General features: G+C 45.6%; 1 protein-coding gene across 3 annotated transcripts in view; it reads left to right on the plus strand.

Moving 5' to 3' along the window:
- PIP4K2A (phosphatidylinositol-5-phosphate 4-kinase type 2 alpha) overlaps positions 1-19,367 on the plus strand; it is a 173,277-nt gene that overhangs the window by 103,591 nt on the left and 50,319 nt on the right. For all 3 annotated transcript variants that reach the window (XM_055146870.1, XM_055146872.1, XM_055146871.1), the window contains exons 2-3: positions 7,587-7,684; positions 9,198-9,294. In XM_055146870.1, the coding sequence (XP_055002845.1) occupies positions 7,587-7,684; positions 9,198-9,294 (195 nt within the window). The remainder of the gene's footprint in view (positions 1-7,586; positions 7,685-9,197; positions 9,295-19,367) is intronic.

Genomic DNA, 19,367 nt, shown 5'->3' on the forward strand with positions numbered 1-19,367 from the left:
TTTTGTTTTGCTTTGCTTTGCTTTGCTTTTTGGGTCGTACCCTGCAATGCACAGGTGTTATTCCTGACTCTGCATTCAGAAATTACTCCTGGCAGTGCCCAGGGGCACATATGGGATGCTGGGAATCAAACCTGGGTCGGCCACGTGAAAGGCAAATGCCCTACCCGCTGTGTTATTGTTCCAGCCCCATCATTTTTTCATTAAAATAATGATAATAATATAAGGAACTCTTCAGAAGTTTTCAGTGCATTGAAGACTTGTATTCTGGGTGAGTCCCCAAAGGATCTTAGGTTCAGCTGCTCCTGTTTCCTTAATTTATATTAGAGGTCACTCAAGCAGGTTGCCTGACTTGGGGAGGAGTTAGGTTGGAATAATTTATCTAAGTGCACTGAACCTCACTTCTCTTATCTGGAAAAATGGGTACCAATGCCATGAGTAGTAGTAGGTGTTTGTTGCTGGATAATGGAAGATAATAGAACTTAACTCCATTCTGTTGGTGAAGATCAGGCTGGATATTGTGTATAAGAGTTTCATGTGATTCTTGGCAGGTGTCCATTAGTCTTAGCAAGGTTAAGGCAGAGTACTAAAGTGACTAAAGTGAGTTACAGACTGACCCTAGATTTGAGTAGCTTTGTGATGTCCTCTGCCTCCCCCTGCCACCCCCCCTCAATTCAGTCCATGGTCTCCCCTCTACACACTTCCTCCTCTCTCCCCTACTCTGGAGTAATAATCGTCAGGTACTCTGGGGCACTGTGTACCAAATGTTTATACTCATCCTTCCTACACTCCCTTCCCCTTGCCTTTGTCAATTGCTGTGGACATCAGAGCTTCTTGATTTATATCTTACGTCAGGCCCCAGGGTATTCCACACTGATGCCAAGTAGCTAAGTTGAAAGACAGAGCTGATTTGCACATGTTTGTTTGGAGGAGTAGCTGTATGGTATAAACCAGAGCTAGAGTCCTTTCCTAGGGAGTCCGGGGCACCCCAGCCCGCTGGCTCTCTGCATTGAGGGTATTTACAGAGTACTTTCACAAACGTGAGCTTTGAGGATCCTTTCCTTTTCAGCACTAATAGAGAATTAAAAATGTCATTGCCAGAGCAGTTGACCAGACAGTAGGTACTTTGTAAGCATCAAGTTGAACTAAGTTCATAAATGTTTATAAACTCTAAGCCATTTTTTATGAATTAAAAAGTGATTTGTGTTTTGTAACGATAGTTATTCCTTCGCCATAAGTATGTGCCACCAAAATTGTGAGTGCAAATAGTTTTGTTTCTGCTCATGGACAGTATTGTGTGTGTGCACGTGCATGCACGCATGCGTGTATTTATCTAAGTTTATGTCATATGTAAATATCTATAAAGACAGACAGAACAAAAGTATGTTACGATGTTAAAAGTAGTGAGGTGTGATTCAAATGGTAGGGCACAGGCAAGCCCTGGGTTCGATCCCCAGAACCATCAGGTTTGGGCCCCCAGGCAACTAAGGGAGTAATCTTGGCCCCAAACACTGCTTGATGTGGCACATTAATCCTAAAATCCTGACAGTATAGATAAAGATGTAAACTCCTGAACAGTTTTGCTACCTTTTCATCATGGGTCATACAGAAGGGTTGAGCTAGAGTACAAACTAATCATCATTATCTTCATCATCCCGTTGATCATCAATTTTCTTGAGCAGTCTCAGTAACGTCTCCATTCGTCCTAGCCCTGAGATTTTAGAAACCTCTCTTTACTTGTCCTTCCCAACAGTGCCACATTGGAGGCTCTTTCAGGGTCAGGGGAATGAGACCCATCATTGTTACTGGTTTTTGCATAAGAATACACCACAGGGAGTTTGCAAGGCTCTCCCATGCAGGGCAGGAAACTCTTGGTAGCTTGCCAGGTTCACTGAGAGGGAGAACTAGGCTATAAAATGTTGTTTCCAGGAGCTTGGTTTTATAGTCTCTGATACTGGCCATTGGTGGGATTACACGGCACCGGGGGCAGTTTCTGGGTGTGACCACCTAGCTACTGGAAAATGGGGGATCTGGGCGGAAGAAGCCCAGTCCTGATTGAAGCAGGCTTGGAGGTCTCGGCCCGGGGTCCCACACACCTGGGTTCCTCTGCCAGCTTCTTCATGCATGAGGCTCATCCAAACGTATGGAGAGGGACCTGGAATATGTTTCTGACCACAAATGGCCAGCATTGAGAGACTATAAGACCAAGCCCCCAGAAGAGAGCGACGAAGAGTATGTTGCCCCCGTGCCTGACTGTCTTCGTTGGGGCCCCTCGCAGGGGGTGGGTTGAATCTCCATCCCCGCCCTGAGCAGAGTTCCCTCGGCTGAGGAACTCCGGAACCCAGCCACAGCCATGCTCAAGGTCCCTCTCCAAACTAATAAAGTTTTCTCAAATGGAAGACTTACAAGCCCAAGAAACTTCCTGAAATCTGAAAAGTCACAGTCAATAGCACTCTGTGGAATACAGAAATTAACACCTAGGACTTCAGCTTAACTTCAACCAGGAGACTAATTCATGGTCATTATTCATCAGCTTGTGAATGTGAACCAGAAATTAGGATATATCTGGGTTGATTGTGATGACAAGGTTAAAGGAGAGCTAACGGAGAGCGCCAGGCCAGAAGTTAGAGGGTCTTTTCACTACCAGGTAGTGTGTGAGTAATACATTCTGATAAAACTGATGAGTGCTGAACCCCACATACAACAAATTTTCTTAAATACTTCAAGAAAAATATACAGACTCCTGGCAGATGGTTGAACATACTGTGCACTAATTCAAAGCCACTTTTAAGGGTTTATTTCTAGGTCATTAAATCTAGACATTTAATCTGATCAGTTCATCAAGTAAAGCAAATGGCCAAGGAGGCAGGTGAGATAAGGCACAAATAATGGGAGCACAAGGACCGTCCCAGCGTCCTCCTAGATGGTGCTGCGTTACGTGCAGGGACTCTGTGTTTGTGGGGAAGATGGATTCTCAGCAGTTGTACACAAATGGATTTGAAAATTAGAATGTTGTTGTCTCAGCTTGTCCTAAGGTTTGAAATGTGTCCAGTGGCCAACATACTATAAATATAATTGTATATATACACTATACATATATGCATGGCGGTAGTACAGTGGGTAGGGCATTTGCCTTGCACGAAGCTGACCCAGGTTCAGTTCCTCTGCCCTTCTCAGAGAGCCCAGCAAGCTACCAAGAGTATCCCGCCTGCACGTCAGAGCCTGGCAAGCTATCCGTGGTGTATTCAATATGCCAAAAACAGCAACAAGTCTCATAATGGAGATGTCACTGGTGCCCGCTCGAGCAAATCGATGAGCAATGGGATGACAGTGATACAATGATATATATGCATATATAATGGTAGCAAATGAATGACATCCAATATGTTGTCTAAAAATCTCTATTTTTCATTTGAAATATCAATGAAAGCCTATTGAAATCTTCCTTTATAATGACATGCTTTCCATTTTCTTTAGAAGATACAAATTTTTCCTTTCAGGCTAATTTATTAGATATTTATTAAAATAGAAACCCTGGGCTGGAGAGATAATACAGAAGGGAGGGCGCTTGCCTGCACACAGCTGGACCTTAGTTCGATCCTCAGCACTATAAGTCCCCTGATCTCAGCAGGAGTGATGACCCCTGGGTACAAAGCCTGAGCACTGCCAGGTGTGGCCCCCAAACAAACAAAAAATTAGATTGAAAAATAATCTATATATTCAGTCTTCTAGCTAAATCAATTTTCCATCATCACGCACCGACCCTCTTTATCCTTGATACTGCTTTCATCTCAACATATAGTCATTTATCATATTAACAAAAGAAGCTAGCTTTCTTTTCAGTAGCTTTGAGAAGTACTAAATATATACATTTTTATTCTTTAGCTGTCAGCCTTTTGAGCCTTTTCAACATATGAGTCACTTGCATTTAGTTTATAGTTGTTTTTTTTTTTTGGAGCTACTCCCAAGTCAGTGCTCCTAGCAGTGCTCAGGGGACCATGTGGTAATGAGAATTAAACTAAACTTTCACTTAAAAAGCATATGTTCCAGTCCTCTGAACCATCTCCCCAACCCCATTTCGTTGGCATTTTTAACTGGCATCCAGTGTATGCCCACTGCGGTTGATTATAAATAAAGCTTTGTCTCTAACATGTGTTTTCGGTTTGTCCCACTTTTGCAGTACTTATCTTTTTTTTGCTTTTATTAAAGCATTGAGTTTTATTTGAATTGTTTCCCCCTCTTCTAGTAGTTTGAAAGTTGTATACACTGTTTCTGTTCTTTAAATATTTGCTCTTGAAATTTTATCATAAGTGAAGTTTCTCTGAACGATCTTTGAACAAGTCTCCTTTGACCATCTGCTTCCTGATTTTCATGCCATTGCTAGCAAGCTTTACTTCTGTCCTTCCAATCCCAGGAACTAAGTTTTATTACTTGAGGTTGGTGATGTTTGCTTATGTGTATCCTTGTATTTACTTATTTTGTTTGCTTATAATTCTTTTTCGTATCACAGACCTTCCACACATAACATTTGCTGTTGTGTTTTTAGACTATATCCTTATAGCGTAAACAATATCCGTTGAAAGCTTGTTCATTCCTTTCGTGAGGTCTGTTGTAGATTTGGTTCACAGTTTTTGTTTATGTGGAAAAGCTTTTGTTTTGCTTTCGTATTTTGAGAGGTAGTTTTGACGGTTTACATTCCTTGCGTGTTTTCACCAAAGCCAAGAAGTCCACTGCATTCTGCCCCACCTGGGGAGACCATATCGGCTCCCATGAGTTAATGCTCCCCATTTTTGGTGCCAACACCAGTCCGGGTTATTGCTTGGCAGTAAATTGGAGGTTTCCACAGCATCTTTCTTGGGTTTGGTGAATTTGGGACTAGGGCAGTTATATCCATTTACGAGTTCATCCTGGAGGAGATGAAGGTTGTGGGACTGAGGCATAGAAGGGTAAGTTCTGCTTCTTTGAAACTAACCAGAATTGGGAGGGTTGCCCCTTTTCTGAGCAACTTACCCCAAAGCTTCCTAACCTAAAAGCTCTGCAACTTTTGTTGTTTAAGAGTTTTGTTTGACTTGAGGTTTTGGTGCCAGAATTGGGCCCAGGGCCTCACACATGCAAAGTAAATGCTCAACAGCTGGGCCTCATCCCAGCACCTGACCCCGCCAGATGGGTGGGTGAGACTGGAGGTTACAGCCCTCGAATAATGTGATGACTCGCCTCATCCCAGCCTATGTAAGTCATCCCATTTTAAGTCACCTCAATAGGATAACTTGGAAGGTCAAAAGAAAAAAAGCTTCTTCTGAAACACAAAAGACATTGCTTTCATACTGGAAATCCTAAGGGTTTTAGAAGACTTGTCCCGGGGACCTGGTAATGGCTAAATATATTTCTTACAGCAGCAGGCTCTGGTTTTGTGGTTGAGACATTGTCAGTCAGACTTTCTTTCGTGTGTTGTCTTTTCTTTTGGACCCCTTTTCTTCTCTTTGCTTTGAATATTCTTTGATTTCATTGCAATGTCTAGGTATATCACTGTTATCCCATTGCTCATCGATTTGCTCAAGCGGACACCAGTAACATCTCCAATGTGAGACTTGTTGTTACTGTTCTTGGCATATCAAATACACCACGGGTAGCTTGCCAGTGTGGGCGAGATGGTAGCTTGCCAGGCTCTCTGAGAGGGGCAGAGTAATTGAATCAGGGTCAGCCACGTTCAAGGCAAATGCCCTACCCGCTGTGCTATCACTCCAGCTCAATGTCTAGCTGTCAATTTCTTATTACTTTACTTTGTTTACCTTCTTAGTCATTATACCTTCAACTATTGCCTTCTCTCTATTTTTTCTTTTCCTTTAAAGATTCCAATCTCACATTTCCTGTTGTAACTATTCTTTCTCTCGATTTTTTAAACTGTCTTCTACTATATTTCATTCCTGTTCTCTCTTCAAGTAACTTCCTCAGACTGCCTCTTCAGTATACCATTTATCCAATTTGCTGCATAAACCCTGGGTTAGAGGCATTTTGTCTTTAGTTTAATGGTTGAATTTTGTAGGGCTAGAAAAATAGTAAGTACAGAGATTTAGATTCTTGCCTTGCTTGCAGCCAACTCTAGTTTGATCGCTGGTACTGCATGTGGTCTTCTGAGTACCACCAAGAATGATCCCCAAGCACAGCTAAGAGGCAGCCTGAGCACAACCAGGTGTAACACACACACACACACACACACACACACACACACAAAGTACAATAACAATCAAACTTCTCAAGTTGTTTTCTGATCTTAAAGTTTATTCAATCATTTTGAAATCCAGTTGGTTATTGTCAAAGTCTCATAGTTCACTTATTTCTGTGAGTTCATCTTTTAATTCTTTGTGTATTTGACAGTTTTTGTTTTCTTTGTTCAGTTGTTCCAATAGTGGGTGTCTTGAAAATAATCACCAGTTTTTGTTTCTGCTGATGCCTATCCATGTGCTTATTGTGAGCCCGTGTTTGGTTGACCTTTATCTGTGGGCATCTAGGAAGCCTTCGTCATCCAACTGGCTGCATAAACCCTGGGTTGTTTTTAGTTTAGTTCTTTTAGTTTTAGTTCTTCATTTCTTTCCTTCAGACACAATTTGCATTTATGTCCAGCAGGTTGAGGGCCCCTCCCACCTCCACCTGGGGTCCTGGTTTAATATGATGCCTTTAGTTGGGTCCTTCCGTTTTCCTTTGACCCAACAGAGTGTTGAAGTTGGCAGCTCTCTTCCAAGAAACCCCTCCTTGCAGTCTTGCGTGATGATCCTCCCCACCACTCCACCATGAATTAAATTCACTTTCGGGGAAAGAAATTATTTTGAACAGTTCTCCTTTTTTCCATGAATATCTGTCTTAAAGCTGTGCTTTATGAATGGAATAAGAAATACAATGGCCAGTGAAAACAAATCCCTAGATTTTTGATCACAGACTCAACATTATGGTTTTGTTAACCTGAGGGCCCAAGGTCTTCCAGGCTAATTTCAATATGAAAAATGAAAGGTAAAGGCCACACAAAAAGAATAATGTTTCTGAGTTTTCGGATGTATGAAGAAACACAGTCCTATCCATGAATTCAGCCAATATGAAAAATTGAAAAACACCCATTCTCGAATGACATTTTCTTTATTGAGGATGCATGGGAAGGGAGCCTGTGGCACTCGACAGAGGGAAGTGGGGGGAACCGCTGGAGAAGCCAGCAGGCCATGAGAGTTAACCTCCCTGAATTCCCCCCTTGCCTGCTGCCATCCCGGAGGGCCCCACCCCTGCACCCCTGCACCACCAACCAGCACCAGAGTGGAGCAAGGGGAGAGAGCCAGAAGAGGGGGCAACAGGGTTGCCATCTGAACAAGGGGTGAGGAAAAAGCAGGACATCTGTTTAAGGACAGCAGCTTTTCAGACTTGTACCCCTTAGAATCACACACCTCTGCCTGGTTGAAAGGTCACCATTTTAAGATAAGGTTAAAGAGAAAGACGGGCCAGGAAGTTGTGAGGTTTCCCGGTTTTCTTCCTAAGGTGTGTGCGCAAGTCAAGCCCTTCTTACCTACCTCAGAGTCACCCGGGCTGTTTATTTCGTGTCTTTCTAGATCAATGAACTGAGCCATGTTCAGATCCCTGTTATGTTGATGCCAGATGACTTCAAAGCCTATTCAAAGATAAAAGTGGACAATCACCTCTTTAACAAGTAAGTACAAGCACCACCTTTTATAGAACGGGCGAGACTGCCAGAAGTATGGTTTTTGTGTGTGCGAGTATCTATAATCACATTATTTTTCAATGGGTAGGAGTAAAGTTTTGCTGATGAAGTTAATCCTGTGATAAACATAACCATCTGTCATTTTCCGAAAAGCAGCAGCAGCCCTCTGGGGTAATATCCCTTAGCCATATGGCATCTTATTCTCGATGAATATCTTATATGTTAAAAGTGATATTCTCGTTACAATTTCAGTGTCTGAAGCTGTAAATTGCCTGGGCTGGGGAGCGGCTCTGGACCTCTGCTGTGGCATCCAGACCTCCGATAATCACTGTTTCAGGAACAGAAATGACTGCCTCTTGGTCACTTGAAGTTGTCTAGCCTATAGAACATTAAAGGGCAAAAAAGATTGAAGGGTTTTTTGTTTGGTTTGGTAGTTTTAACTAAAGCAATTGAGTGCCATGCTGCACTTGGAGACAATTTCTCCTCCATATTTGTTTCATCCAAGACACATTATGACAAACCTGGTATTAGGTAGTTTCAAAGAACCAGAAAGAAAGTAATGCACAGACAGGGCCTGTCCTCAGTCCACCTGCTGTCATGCAGGGGAGTTGAAGACCAACATATACCATAAAAATTAGAACTTGGTGGACTAGGTAGTTGTGTGTGCATGTGTGTGTGCGTGCACTTGTGTGTATGTGTATCTGTGTTTCTTCAGGAATACAGTAGAGGAAATGCTTCTGAATGGGTGAGAAGAGCAAGAGGATCCATTACAGAACTCAGGGGTGGAATCATTCCTTGCGCTCCTAGGAGCTGATGCTCTCAAAAATTCATCTTATAATCCTGATTGGAGGCTGACCTTTGGGGGAGATTGTTTCTGTATGAGTTTTGCATCTATTTCTGTAAAAGAGAAAAAAAGAAGAAGAAGAGAAAAGAAAAAGAAATAGGTCATTCAGGGAGTGGGAGAGAAACTTTGATTGTAAGCCTTCATCATCAAGTAACAGGATGTATGGCCGTGTGGCTCCCTCTGCTGCCCTTCCAGAACTTTCTAAGTTCTTTACTTCTCCCTCCGCCATTACCTTTCACTTCGCCCCTTCCCACCCCTGTTTTACTGGCCAAACAGCTACCATGTACATCAGGAATAAGAAGATCCTTGGACCAGATGCTCCCGGGTAGAGGAGTCTTCTGGTGCAAGCCTGGCCCCTGCTCTTGCGGTGTCCTCTAGTGCAACATTCTAGAACCTTTTCACACCAGCAGATTAGATCTGTGTGGCATGGAGGTTCATGAACTGGCCGTTAGAAAAAAGGATTTTACTCTTCGTACACCTGTGGACCGGTGGTGTTCCCAGACCATTAAAGAACTCTATCTGATGGGTCCTAAGCAGCATAGAGGGGCACGAACGACACGCTCCTCTTTGGCTGCAGGCTTTCTAGTAGCTGGTTTCTGCTTTAGGATGAGTTCACTCTGCATGTCTGATCTTTGTGCCACATTGTGACTGTTTCAGAGAAAACATGCCGAGCCATTTCAAGTTTAAGGAATACTGTCCGATGGTCTTCCGTAACCTGAGGGAGAGGTTTGGAATCGATGATCAAGATTTCCAGGTGAGTTGCTCTCAAAATATTTGCCCCACACGGGTCCCGTGTGCTCCGTTAAGTAGGGTTTACATTTTTGGGTCACCACGCATGAATTACTGAATGGCGGCTTTCATGTCCTGAGGATGTCGCAACATTCTTTCTCTCTGGTCATCTCTCACTGGGACTTCCTGGTGCTGTGATTTCAGCCAGGCAGTGAGTGGGGAAAGCAGTGTTGGAGGAAGATACCCAGTTCTGCCTTACCCCCTCCTCTCTGGGTGAAAGTGTCCCACAGCAGATCTCTAATTTCCACTGACCACAGGGCCTTGGGGAATAGATGTGTCGAATTCATGCTCTCTGTGTTTGTGAAGGCCACTTAGGAATCTCAGAAATGTATTCTGTGCTCCTGCTGATTTGCTGCTTTTTCTCTGTCCCCCGCCTGTCCCCCCCATCTCACACCCACAGAATTTTTGTCAAAGGCCACACGTGGGTCACTGCAGTGCAAGTGGCCTGGAGACCCCAGTTCCCACGTCTGCATCAGAGTCCCTGTTCTGGGACGATGCTCATGGTGCATGTCACTTTCAGGAGCACTGGCTAACATGTCCTCATATTGTCCTGACTCTTGGCTTTGGCTCTGAGGCCTGGTGGAGCTGGTACATGGCGCCCCAGGCCAATCCTCCTGGCATAGGCTCACCTGGTTTTTAAAGAACCCAGGAAGTGGGAAAGGAAGCCGGTAGTGCTTAGTGACTATTCCCGCCTCGGTGCTTGGGGGGTCCATGTGATACTCGAGGTCAAACCTGAGGTTCCTGCTTGAGAAGTGCATGCCCCAACCCTTTGAACTTTTTTTTAATCAGTGGAAATCTAAGTCAGGAAATGCAAGGACCCCTTTCTGATCTTCAACCCCATCTATTCATTTTATGGGCCACTGATTTACTCTGAAATGTTTCCAGGTCTGCACTTCCTCTCATTTGCCCTAAATGGGGAAATCCTTATTTATCGGGCATTACATGCCATTTAGCTGTACTGGCAAATTAAATCTTGGCACAGTTGCCCCTCTCTTTCTTTTTCTTTTTTTTTTTATATTTTTTTATATATATATATTTTTTATTGATTCACCATGAGATATAGTTACAAGCTTTCGTGTTTGAGTTACAATCACACAATGATCAAACACCCATCCCTCCACCAGTGCACATTCCCCACCACCAATATCCCCAGTTTTGGGACCATAGCTGGAAGTGTTCTAGCTCTGTGTTTGGGGGAGACCATGGGTGTGGGGGTTCCATCTGGGTCAGCCACCTGCAGTGCCTTAACCTCTGTATTCTCTTTCTGTCCCACCAAAGGAGAGACGTCTTGTTTTTGTTTTGGAGTCATGGTGCTTGGTGGAGTGTTGCCCCCACTGCTGTTCTCAGGGGTTGCTACAGTGTTTGCTGGACCATGTGGCACGAGGGATGGATTCTGGCCCTCATGCATACAAAGCACACTTGGCAAGCACTCTGTCCGTTGAACTGTCCCTTCAGCCTGTGGTTAACTTTAAAGAACAAGATTCCCTGTGGCAAATAGAGATTAGTACAGTTCCCTAAAGATTTGTGTGCCTCCCAACCATTACCCTGCCCCTGCGGAAAGTTTCCAAGAATTTCTTACTTGCTCAGATAGGCAGAAGACTCCAGAAACAGTACTGGCCAGGCTGCAGTCAGCCTTCCCTCTCCAGGGACCATGGTGAGGTTGCCAAGTGCTGAGTTGTTACTTGGGGGTCACGGGATGTGTGCACTCAAGTTTGCTCCATAAACTTCAGTGGTGCCAGTCAAGAAAGAAAGATCTGGGGACTAGAGCAATAACACAGTGGGTAGGGCATTTGCCTTGCACATGGCCGACCCAGGTTCGATTCTCAGCATCCCATATGGTCCTCCAAGCACCACCAGGAATAATTCCTGAGTGCATGAGCCAGGAGTAACCCCTGTGCATTGCCGGTGTGACCCAAAAGAAAAAAATAAAGAGAAAGAATTTCATTCAAATTTAGCATTTACTCCTGGAAGACATTTAGGTGGTTTTGTTTGTTTGTTTAATTAAAAATTATTGCAGTGTCAGGACTTGAACCCAGGGCCTCACACCTGAGAGGCATGTGCTGTCTCTCTGTGCCACTCCCCAGTCCTAAAAATCAGTTGGGGAACTAGAGAACCAAAGAGATAATACAGTGGGTGGCGCGTTTGCCCTGGCCTGCAGCTGACCTGTGTTCAGTCTCTGGCACCCCATATGTCCCTGGGGTCCCACCAGAGTGATCCCTGAGTGCAGAGTCAGGAGCAAGCCCTGAGCACAGCCAAGTGTGACCCCCAAACAAAAACCTCATGTTACATTTAAACATCAGTACTTTAATAGAGCTGAAAACTGTACCATCGTAAAAGAAAATCTCTTTTGTCTAACTCAAGTGGATTCCCTCCTTCCTGTCCCTTGTTTAAGAAATAAATCAAACAATCCCCTGTTAGTTCCCAGGACTTTTAGGGATCCCCCTGCCCCACTTTTAGAACTGGCATGAAGTCCTCACATTTCTTCCCACAGTCAGTCCTATTCAGTGAGATCTCAGCAGTCGCAGCCTTCTCCATTTCAGGAGACAACAGTCATTTTCAAAATTTCCTAAAATGACCAGTTTCATTGCAGGACCGCGGTGGCCTAAGCAGGGATCCTTCCCCAAACCCCTTCCCCCCCTACTAAAAGTGAAGACTGTGTAAGTTGATATTTAAGTAAGTGCAAATTGCTGAGTACAAACTTTGAAGGCAAATTAGGCGAGTGGAGGATGATTCACAAGGAACTAATTGGCAAGTCTGTTAAGCTCTTAGCTTGAGCCATCAGGCTGGGGGAGAGCGGTGTGAGTGTAATTAATCATTTGCACACCACCCCTTCCTCGGCTAGCCTGGTGCTTTTGGCATTTAAATGACTGCTTTCTCTTCAGTGACTGTATTTTTTTTTTTAAAAAAAGGCAGGGGGTGTTCATGTAACTTGAATAAACCGGAGTGAAACTGGCTTTCCTCTGCTGTGCTGTTTTGCCCATAGCCTGCACCCCTTAAGAGTTCTGCAGCGAGGGCAAGACCCCTGAGTTGAAACTGAAGGGCAGATCATGAACAGCATAGGGGTTAAGGCACTGGCTTTGCACATGGCTGATCCCAGTTCGACCCCCCAGTGCTGCATGCACATGGCCCCTTGCTCCTACCCCATCACTGCCTGGAGTGATCCCTGAACAATGATCCAGGGATAAGCCCTGAGGACCACTAGGTGTTGCCCCCAAAATAAAAATAAATGAATGAAAATCATGGATATGGGTCTAGATCCACTTTGTTGGCTACTTGTTTGGGGGTGGGAAGGGCAGTTGTGCCGATCCCAGCTCTGGGTTCTTGCCTGGAGGACCCCTGAGTTTCAACCGAAGGGTCAACCGTGAGCCTGGCACGGGGGTCAGGAGCATCATCTCGGCTCCTGGCATGTGCCTAGGGGTCCATCACCATGGCAGGGACAGTCAGCCTCTGCCTGATGCTCTTCCTTGCGCTAGGCAGTGGCTGGGGGGAGGGTGTCTCTCGGGGACCCTGGGTTGCTAACCGGGCCCAGGCTCCCACCGCTCGCTGTGTCTTGGTGGGTTTCTTTTCTGAAGTGTTCGCATGTTGGACAAGCCACCTGCAGCCCCCAGGGCTATAAGGAGCTCTGTCATCAGCGCCAAGAAACCCAGGGTGCAGGATTTCAGCCTATCTTGCGCGGCACCAGAGAAGCCTGTGGGGACCGCCACGACCCCCGTGATAGAAGTCAAACAGGTGTGCCCCAGCTCACTGACCTCTCAGTGGACCTCAGCTTCTCTGAGCACCCCATGTACTCCTTTCCTCTGGTTTGGCTCTTTTCAGTGTCTTTTAACAAATAACTTCCTTTCCTTGACATTAGTGATGTAGTCAAGAGACCATTCTAGAATATTCTTCAGACCTAACAGCAGCAGCATCTGTCTGTCATACACAGGCAAACTGATATGCGAGTGTGTGTAGATGTGCATGTGCTTTCCCCACTTCCAGATCCAGAACTTTCCCCAGTTCATCAGTGCTCCATAAAATGATTCCCTGGGTTTCTAAGATGCTCAGAATGGAATAGTATGCTTCTAATCAGGGTTGGGGCAGAGAAAGACTTTTTAAAACTATTGTTAATTTTTTTAATTGAATCACCATGAGACACACAGGTACAAAGTTGTTCATGATTGAGTTTCAGTTATCAATCTTCAAACATCCATTTCTTCACCAAGGTACATTTCTCCACCACTAGTGTCCTCAGTTTCCTCCCAGCCTGCCTCTATGGCAGACACTTTTCTCCTCTCCCTTTTCCTCTCTCCTCTGCCCACCCTTTCTTTTTCCCTTTTAGGCACAACGGTTTGTAGTCCTGTTACTGAAAGGGTATCCTGCGTATCACTTGACCTCCTCCAGTACCCAGTTTTTGTCTAGAGTAATCATTTCTTTTTCTTTAAAGAATTTTATTTTATTGAATCACCATGTGGAAAGTTACAATGCTTTCAGGCTTAAGTCTTAGTTATACAATGCTGAAACAACCATTCCTTCACCAGTGCCCATATCCCACCACCAAAAAAAAAAAAACACAGTACACCTCCCATCCTGCCCCCCTGCCCCCCACGCCTTGTAACTGATAAATTTCACTTTACTTTCTATTTACTTTGGTTACATTCAATATTTCAACACAAACCTCACTACTATTGTTAGGAGTACCCCACTAGAGTCAGACCTGTTGTGAAGAGATATGAGGTTGTGCAGCCGCACTAGTGGCCTCGCGGTTTTGGATTTCTGTACTTTAGCAACTAAGTCCAGGGAGATTTCTTCCAGATACTGGATCATTGCAAACTTGTAAACCCCATCTGTGGTCGTCATAATATGGCGGTCACCACGCCCTTCACCCCCGGCAAGGAAGAGGCAAGAGAGAAAAAGACCTTTCCCCTCCTGGGCGGGCATGGGGCCTCGGCTTAGTTCTCAGTCCGGAAACATTCTGCGAGGAGCTGCCCATGCTGAAAAATTTAGCTGGCGTCTGGAGTCATGCTCGTGCAGCTGCGGAGAGGCCGCACACATGTGCGGCCCCCGGGATCACATCTTGGTGGCCTAGAGTAATCTTTTCTAACTATCATTTCGTAGTGGTCCCTTCTCTGCCCTAACCTCACTCTCCACCCCACCCTCCCTTGTGGCAAGCTTCCTGCCATGGGCCAGTCCTCCTGACCTTTGTTTCTATTGTCTTTGGGTATCCAGAAGACATCTTTTGAGATGAATGTCCCTGTGCAGGCTCCCCAATGGCTACTACGCTGGCCTGAGTCACATCTGCCCCAAGCTCAGCCCAGTCATTTCTTGCCAAGTTATTGACTCTTTGCACCTTGCCAAGTTATTGTATCTATATGCACCTACTGGGTGCTAGGCTTTGTGCTAGGGAACATGAGTGTTTATCTCACAGGGCATGCAGGAGAGCAGAAAGGGTGAAGGAACTATGGCTGCCCTACCATCACCTTATCTGTGTCTCCATTCTAAGATACTCTGCACATAACTGTCCAATTTATTGCCTTATTGTTCTGTTATATTAGTGGTTGCTGTTAATGTCTTACCTAATTTGAGTTAATCATGGGAGTTTGTGTGTAGTACAGGAAATACAGTAGAGATGTGTAGCTTGGTTATATCAAGGTTTCAGAGACCCATGAACTGGGAGGCTTAGACTGGGGAGTTGCCGTACTTCTGTTGTTACATACCTGATTCTGTATAGATGCTAATGGGATGTTTCAGACATCCAGACAGTGGGGCCAGAGAGATAGTATAGGGGTACAGTGCTTGTCTGGCATGTAACAAGCTGGGCTTCAATTCCAGACACCCCATCAAGTCCTCCAGGCCCACCAGGAGTGATCACTGAGCACATAGCCAGGAGTAAGCCCTGCAGAACATCACCAGGGGTGGCCCCAGAACAAAACAGAAAAACAACAAGCATGTAGATGGACACCCAGATGTTTTGGTGTTTACTCTCTCAAGAAAACCCGCCTTCTCCTCCCAGAGAGTCAGAACTCTCGTAGAAGTCCTGATTTGGAGGAGAATCATTGACAGTCTGAGCTGTGGGAGGGCCAAGCCCCCTAGGACCCCACTGAGGGGGGGGTGGCTGCTCCAAATGAGCACATCACGGAACGGAGCTGCATGTTCCCGGAGAGGATAATACCAGGTTTCTTTGTCATCGACTACATCTCCTGAATTAGAATCCCTCATTATTTGCACTGTATGCACTTTCTTCTTTGTGTTTGTAACAGAGAATCCTAACTTAAAATAATTCATTTTAAAAGCTAACGTTTTCAACTTTTGATGTCTTTGTTTCATGCTTAAAAATAAAAATTCTAAATTGGTAGGACCTAAGGGGTTTACTAAAGTTAGAGGAAACATCATTCTGCTCCTCTCTCTGGAAGAGAGTCTACCTCTCTGTTTTCAACGCCAGTACAAGGGTTAAGGCACATGCCTTGCACGTGGCCAGCTGAGTTTGATCCCTGGAACCACATGGTTTCCCGTGCTTCACTGGGTGCTCAGGGAAGCCCATGTAATCCCTAGCACTTCATAGCACTTCAGGAACTGAGTAGCATGGACAGCAGGCCAGGGAGGCTGAAAATCAATCTCTCTCTCTCTCTCTCTCTCTCTCTCTCTCTCTCTCTCTCTCTCTCTCTCTCATTGCCCCCGTAAACTTTAACTGAGAGCAGAAATGAAGGTTCAGGGAAGAAATGGGGCATCATAAGGGCATAAATAAGTCCCCTATCTGGACTAAAGCATGGCATCAAAAGAGCTGAGGGAATCCTAACCTGTATAGGTGAGGGAGAAAGACGGGAAGTAGAACAGGTGGACCCCGCTGAAGACCAGCTTCACAAGTCAAGAGTAGCCTTGAATATTTAGCACAGGGAAGGGGCTCAAAAATCTGGATTTTTCTTATGATAAGTGAAGAGAAAATAGTAGGAAAAGCTGAATAGACACTTCCTCAGAAAAGATGCACTAAAGGGTACTAGGTATGAAAAAAGTGCTTTTCACTTTTCACGAGGGAAATGCAAATGAAAAGGGCGATGAGTGATCATCTCACACCAGGATGCACTCTTCATGCACATCAAAAAGAGTAGAAGTGATCAGTGCTGGCAGGGAGGTAGGATGTAAAAAAAAAAAATCCTCACTTACCGTTGGTGCAAATATCTTCTGATTCTGCCTCTGTGGAAAGCAGTATGGAGGTTTCTCCAAAAATTTTAAACTGAGGGGCCAGAGCAATAGTACAGCGGGTAGGGTGTTTGCCTTGCATGTGGCTGACCCGGGTTCAATTCCCAGCATCCCATATGGTCACCCAAGCACCAGCAGGAGTGATTCCTAAATGCAGAGCCAGGAATAACCCCTGAGCATTGCTGGGTGTGACCCCCGCAAAAAAAGTAAATTAAAAAAAATTTTTTAACTGAACACCCAGATGACTCAGCAATTCTATTTCTTGCCCTCTATCCTTAAGACCTCCAAATTTTTTGTTTGAAAATTGTTTGTTTGCACTCCGGTGTTCATTCTGGCACTATCCACAAGCCAAAATCTGGAAACAACCCAAATGTCCAAGAACAGATGCATGAGAAGATGTGGTCTTAGACCAATGAATACCACTCAGCTACATGAAAAGCTGAAATCTCATGTTCACTGATGCATATTTGGAACTAGAGGGCATCACAACTAAGTGAAATGAGTCCAAAAGTGAAGGAAAACTACCAACTGATCTCGCCTAAGCGTGGGGTACAAAGAAAAAGGAAATGAAAGACAACCAGTGGTAGCAGACCCCAAGAGCTGACCTGCAGAACCGAGTTTGCTAAGATAGATGAAAGGAAGAGGGAACTTTGCAGGGGCTGGAGCACATACTGGCTCTGGAGGTGGGTGCAGGGTAACACCGTGGCATGCCTGAAACAGCCTATGAACAGGACTATAAAGCACAGAGCCTAAATATTCTTAAAACTTTTTTTTTTAATCTAATGGAGGTTATCTAATGGAGGTGATTGGACTGGAGCGATAGCACAGCGGGTAGGGTGTTTGCCTTGCATGCGGCTGACCCAAGTGTAATTCCTCTGTCCCTCTCGAAGAGCCCGGCAAGCTACCGAGAGTATCCCGCCTGCACGGCAGAGCTTGGCAAGCTACCCGTGGATTATTCGATATGCCAAAAACAGAAACAAGTTTCACAATGGAGACGTTACTGGTACCCGCTTGAGCAAATTGATGAACAACGGGATGACAGTGATACAGTGAATGGATGATTATGTATAGAGTGGCATCAGAGATTAAAAAATCAGGGTGGTATGTTGTATTCTAGTGAGTTAAAGAGAGACAGGAGTGCCCGTGGCACAGACTGGGAAAAGCAGAGAGTACCTGGCAGGACAGAGGTGAGAGCCAGGTGGCAGGAGCTTCCGGCAATGGCCCCAGCAGCCAGAGGTGTTGGGGATTGGGCGGGAAGGTAGGGATGGGAGAGAGAAGTGCAGGTAAGTCTTTAACCCACTGAAGGTAGAGGTGATCTCCAGGTGGCTGTGTGTGGCAGGCTGGCGTGGGTTGGGCATCAGGAGGGAGTCAGATTGGGGGTGAAAGACAAACCCAGGTGGGCAAGTGGGGGGACATCGTGGTGGCCAGTCCTACATGTGCTGCCAGTTCCAGGAGTTTGTTCTTCTGGGAACCAACTAAGTGCTCAGGTTCCTTTGTAACTGTTCATTGTCTCTTGGGTTTGCTTGGCCCGCTCTCAAAGTGTGTGTCCAGACACGTGCTGGCCACCCAGATGAGCTGCCACATGTGCCCCTCACACCAACTTGTCTCTTGATGTATCTTCAGGAAAACCCCCTCAAAGCCTACCAGCATCATCATACTCGGCCTGTTTCTCCTGCTCCCTCTTGGGACTTGAACTAGTCGTGCAGGAGTCGGGGGTCAGTGACTCCTGTCTCAGGCCCCACTGTCTGTCGCCAGACACCATATTTGTTTCCAAGTTTCCGAATGTTTCATCTCAGTCAGATCCCAGCTTGAGGCTTTTACAGTGCCGGGGCTCGAACCCAGGGCGAGGTCCCCGACATCACCGAGCCACCTCCTCCACCTCCACCCAAGTGAGATTCCTAAAGGGGATCCGTGAAGCTCCTTAGAAAGCAGTCAGCTTCTTTCTCCTCTGGCCATTCCCTTCCTTTTCTAGATCCTTCTTTTCTGATGAGCTGTTTTATTATTGATAAGTATTAAATTGCCTCGTGTCTTACTCCCTTTCATAATGAAAAGGCTTTCCACGGCTGGGATCAGAGCACAGAACCTGTCTTTGAAATTCCCTGAGAGCCAAGCAGAGGGCTTTGAACACAGTGGGCACTTAATAAATCCTTGATGGTGATGTCCCAGCTAGCGTTGCTGGTCCTTAACTCTCTGACGGGGCCAAAGGACCATCTGTGCTCGCCCGGATGTGCCAGGCGAGAACCAGGAACACAGCCTGGCCTGGGGCTGAGGGATCTGAGGCATGTCTTCACAATCCCAAGTTGTCAGCAGGGCGGCAGATGGCTTCCGGGATGTAAGTCAATGGAGCAGGTAGCCTGAGTGAGAAAGAAATGCCACTTTCCTGGGAGTGTCAGAGACTGGTTTGAGTCTGAGGACACGGTGACTCGGTGACACCCCACCCTGGTGGGGCTCCAGTTTCTCCTTGGTGACATGAGCGGGGAAGCAAGACCCAGTGCTCGCTGACACCCTGCCAAGCATCCGAGTCACCCCACTAGACAACTGTCACTGAGGCCCTTGTTCAGGTGCTGACGTGATCCTTGGGGTAGGGGTGACGGTTTCACAGTTGAGCATGGCAGGATTGAGTAAATAGGCCACCTGAGTGCTAGCAATAAAATTTACAAATTTATTCTAAAATAGGGCATGGAGGGGTGTATCCATGGGCTGTAGGAACCACTGCAGAGATTTAAATGAGCAAAATGCTTGGCTATTTACAAAGTGTCCAGGGGACTGTAATGGTAGTGTGACATTTTTATGAGTGGTAGAGAAGATTGCTGGTAAGCGTGAGCTAATGAAATTGACCTTTACTCTCTCTCCAGCTCCCCAATT

Source organism: Sorex araneus, chromosome 9, assembly GCF_027595985.1.
Source record: "Sorex araneus isolate mSorAra2 chromosome 9, mSorAra2.pri, whole genome shotgun sequence".
Taxonomy (NCBI): Eukaryota; Metazoa; Chordata; class Mammalia; order Eulipotyphla; family Soricidae; genus Sorex; species Sorex araneus.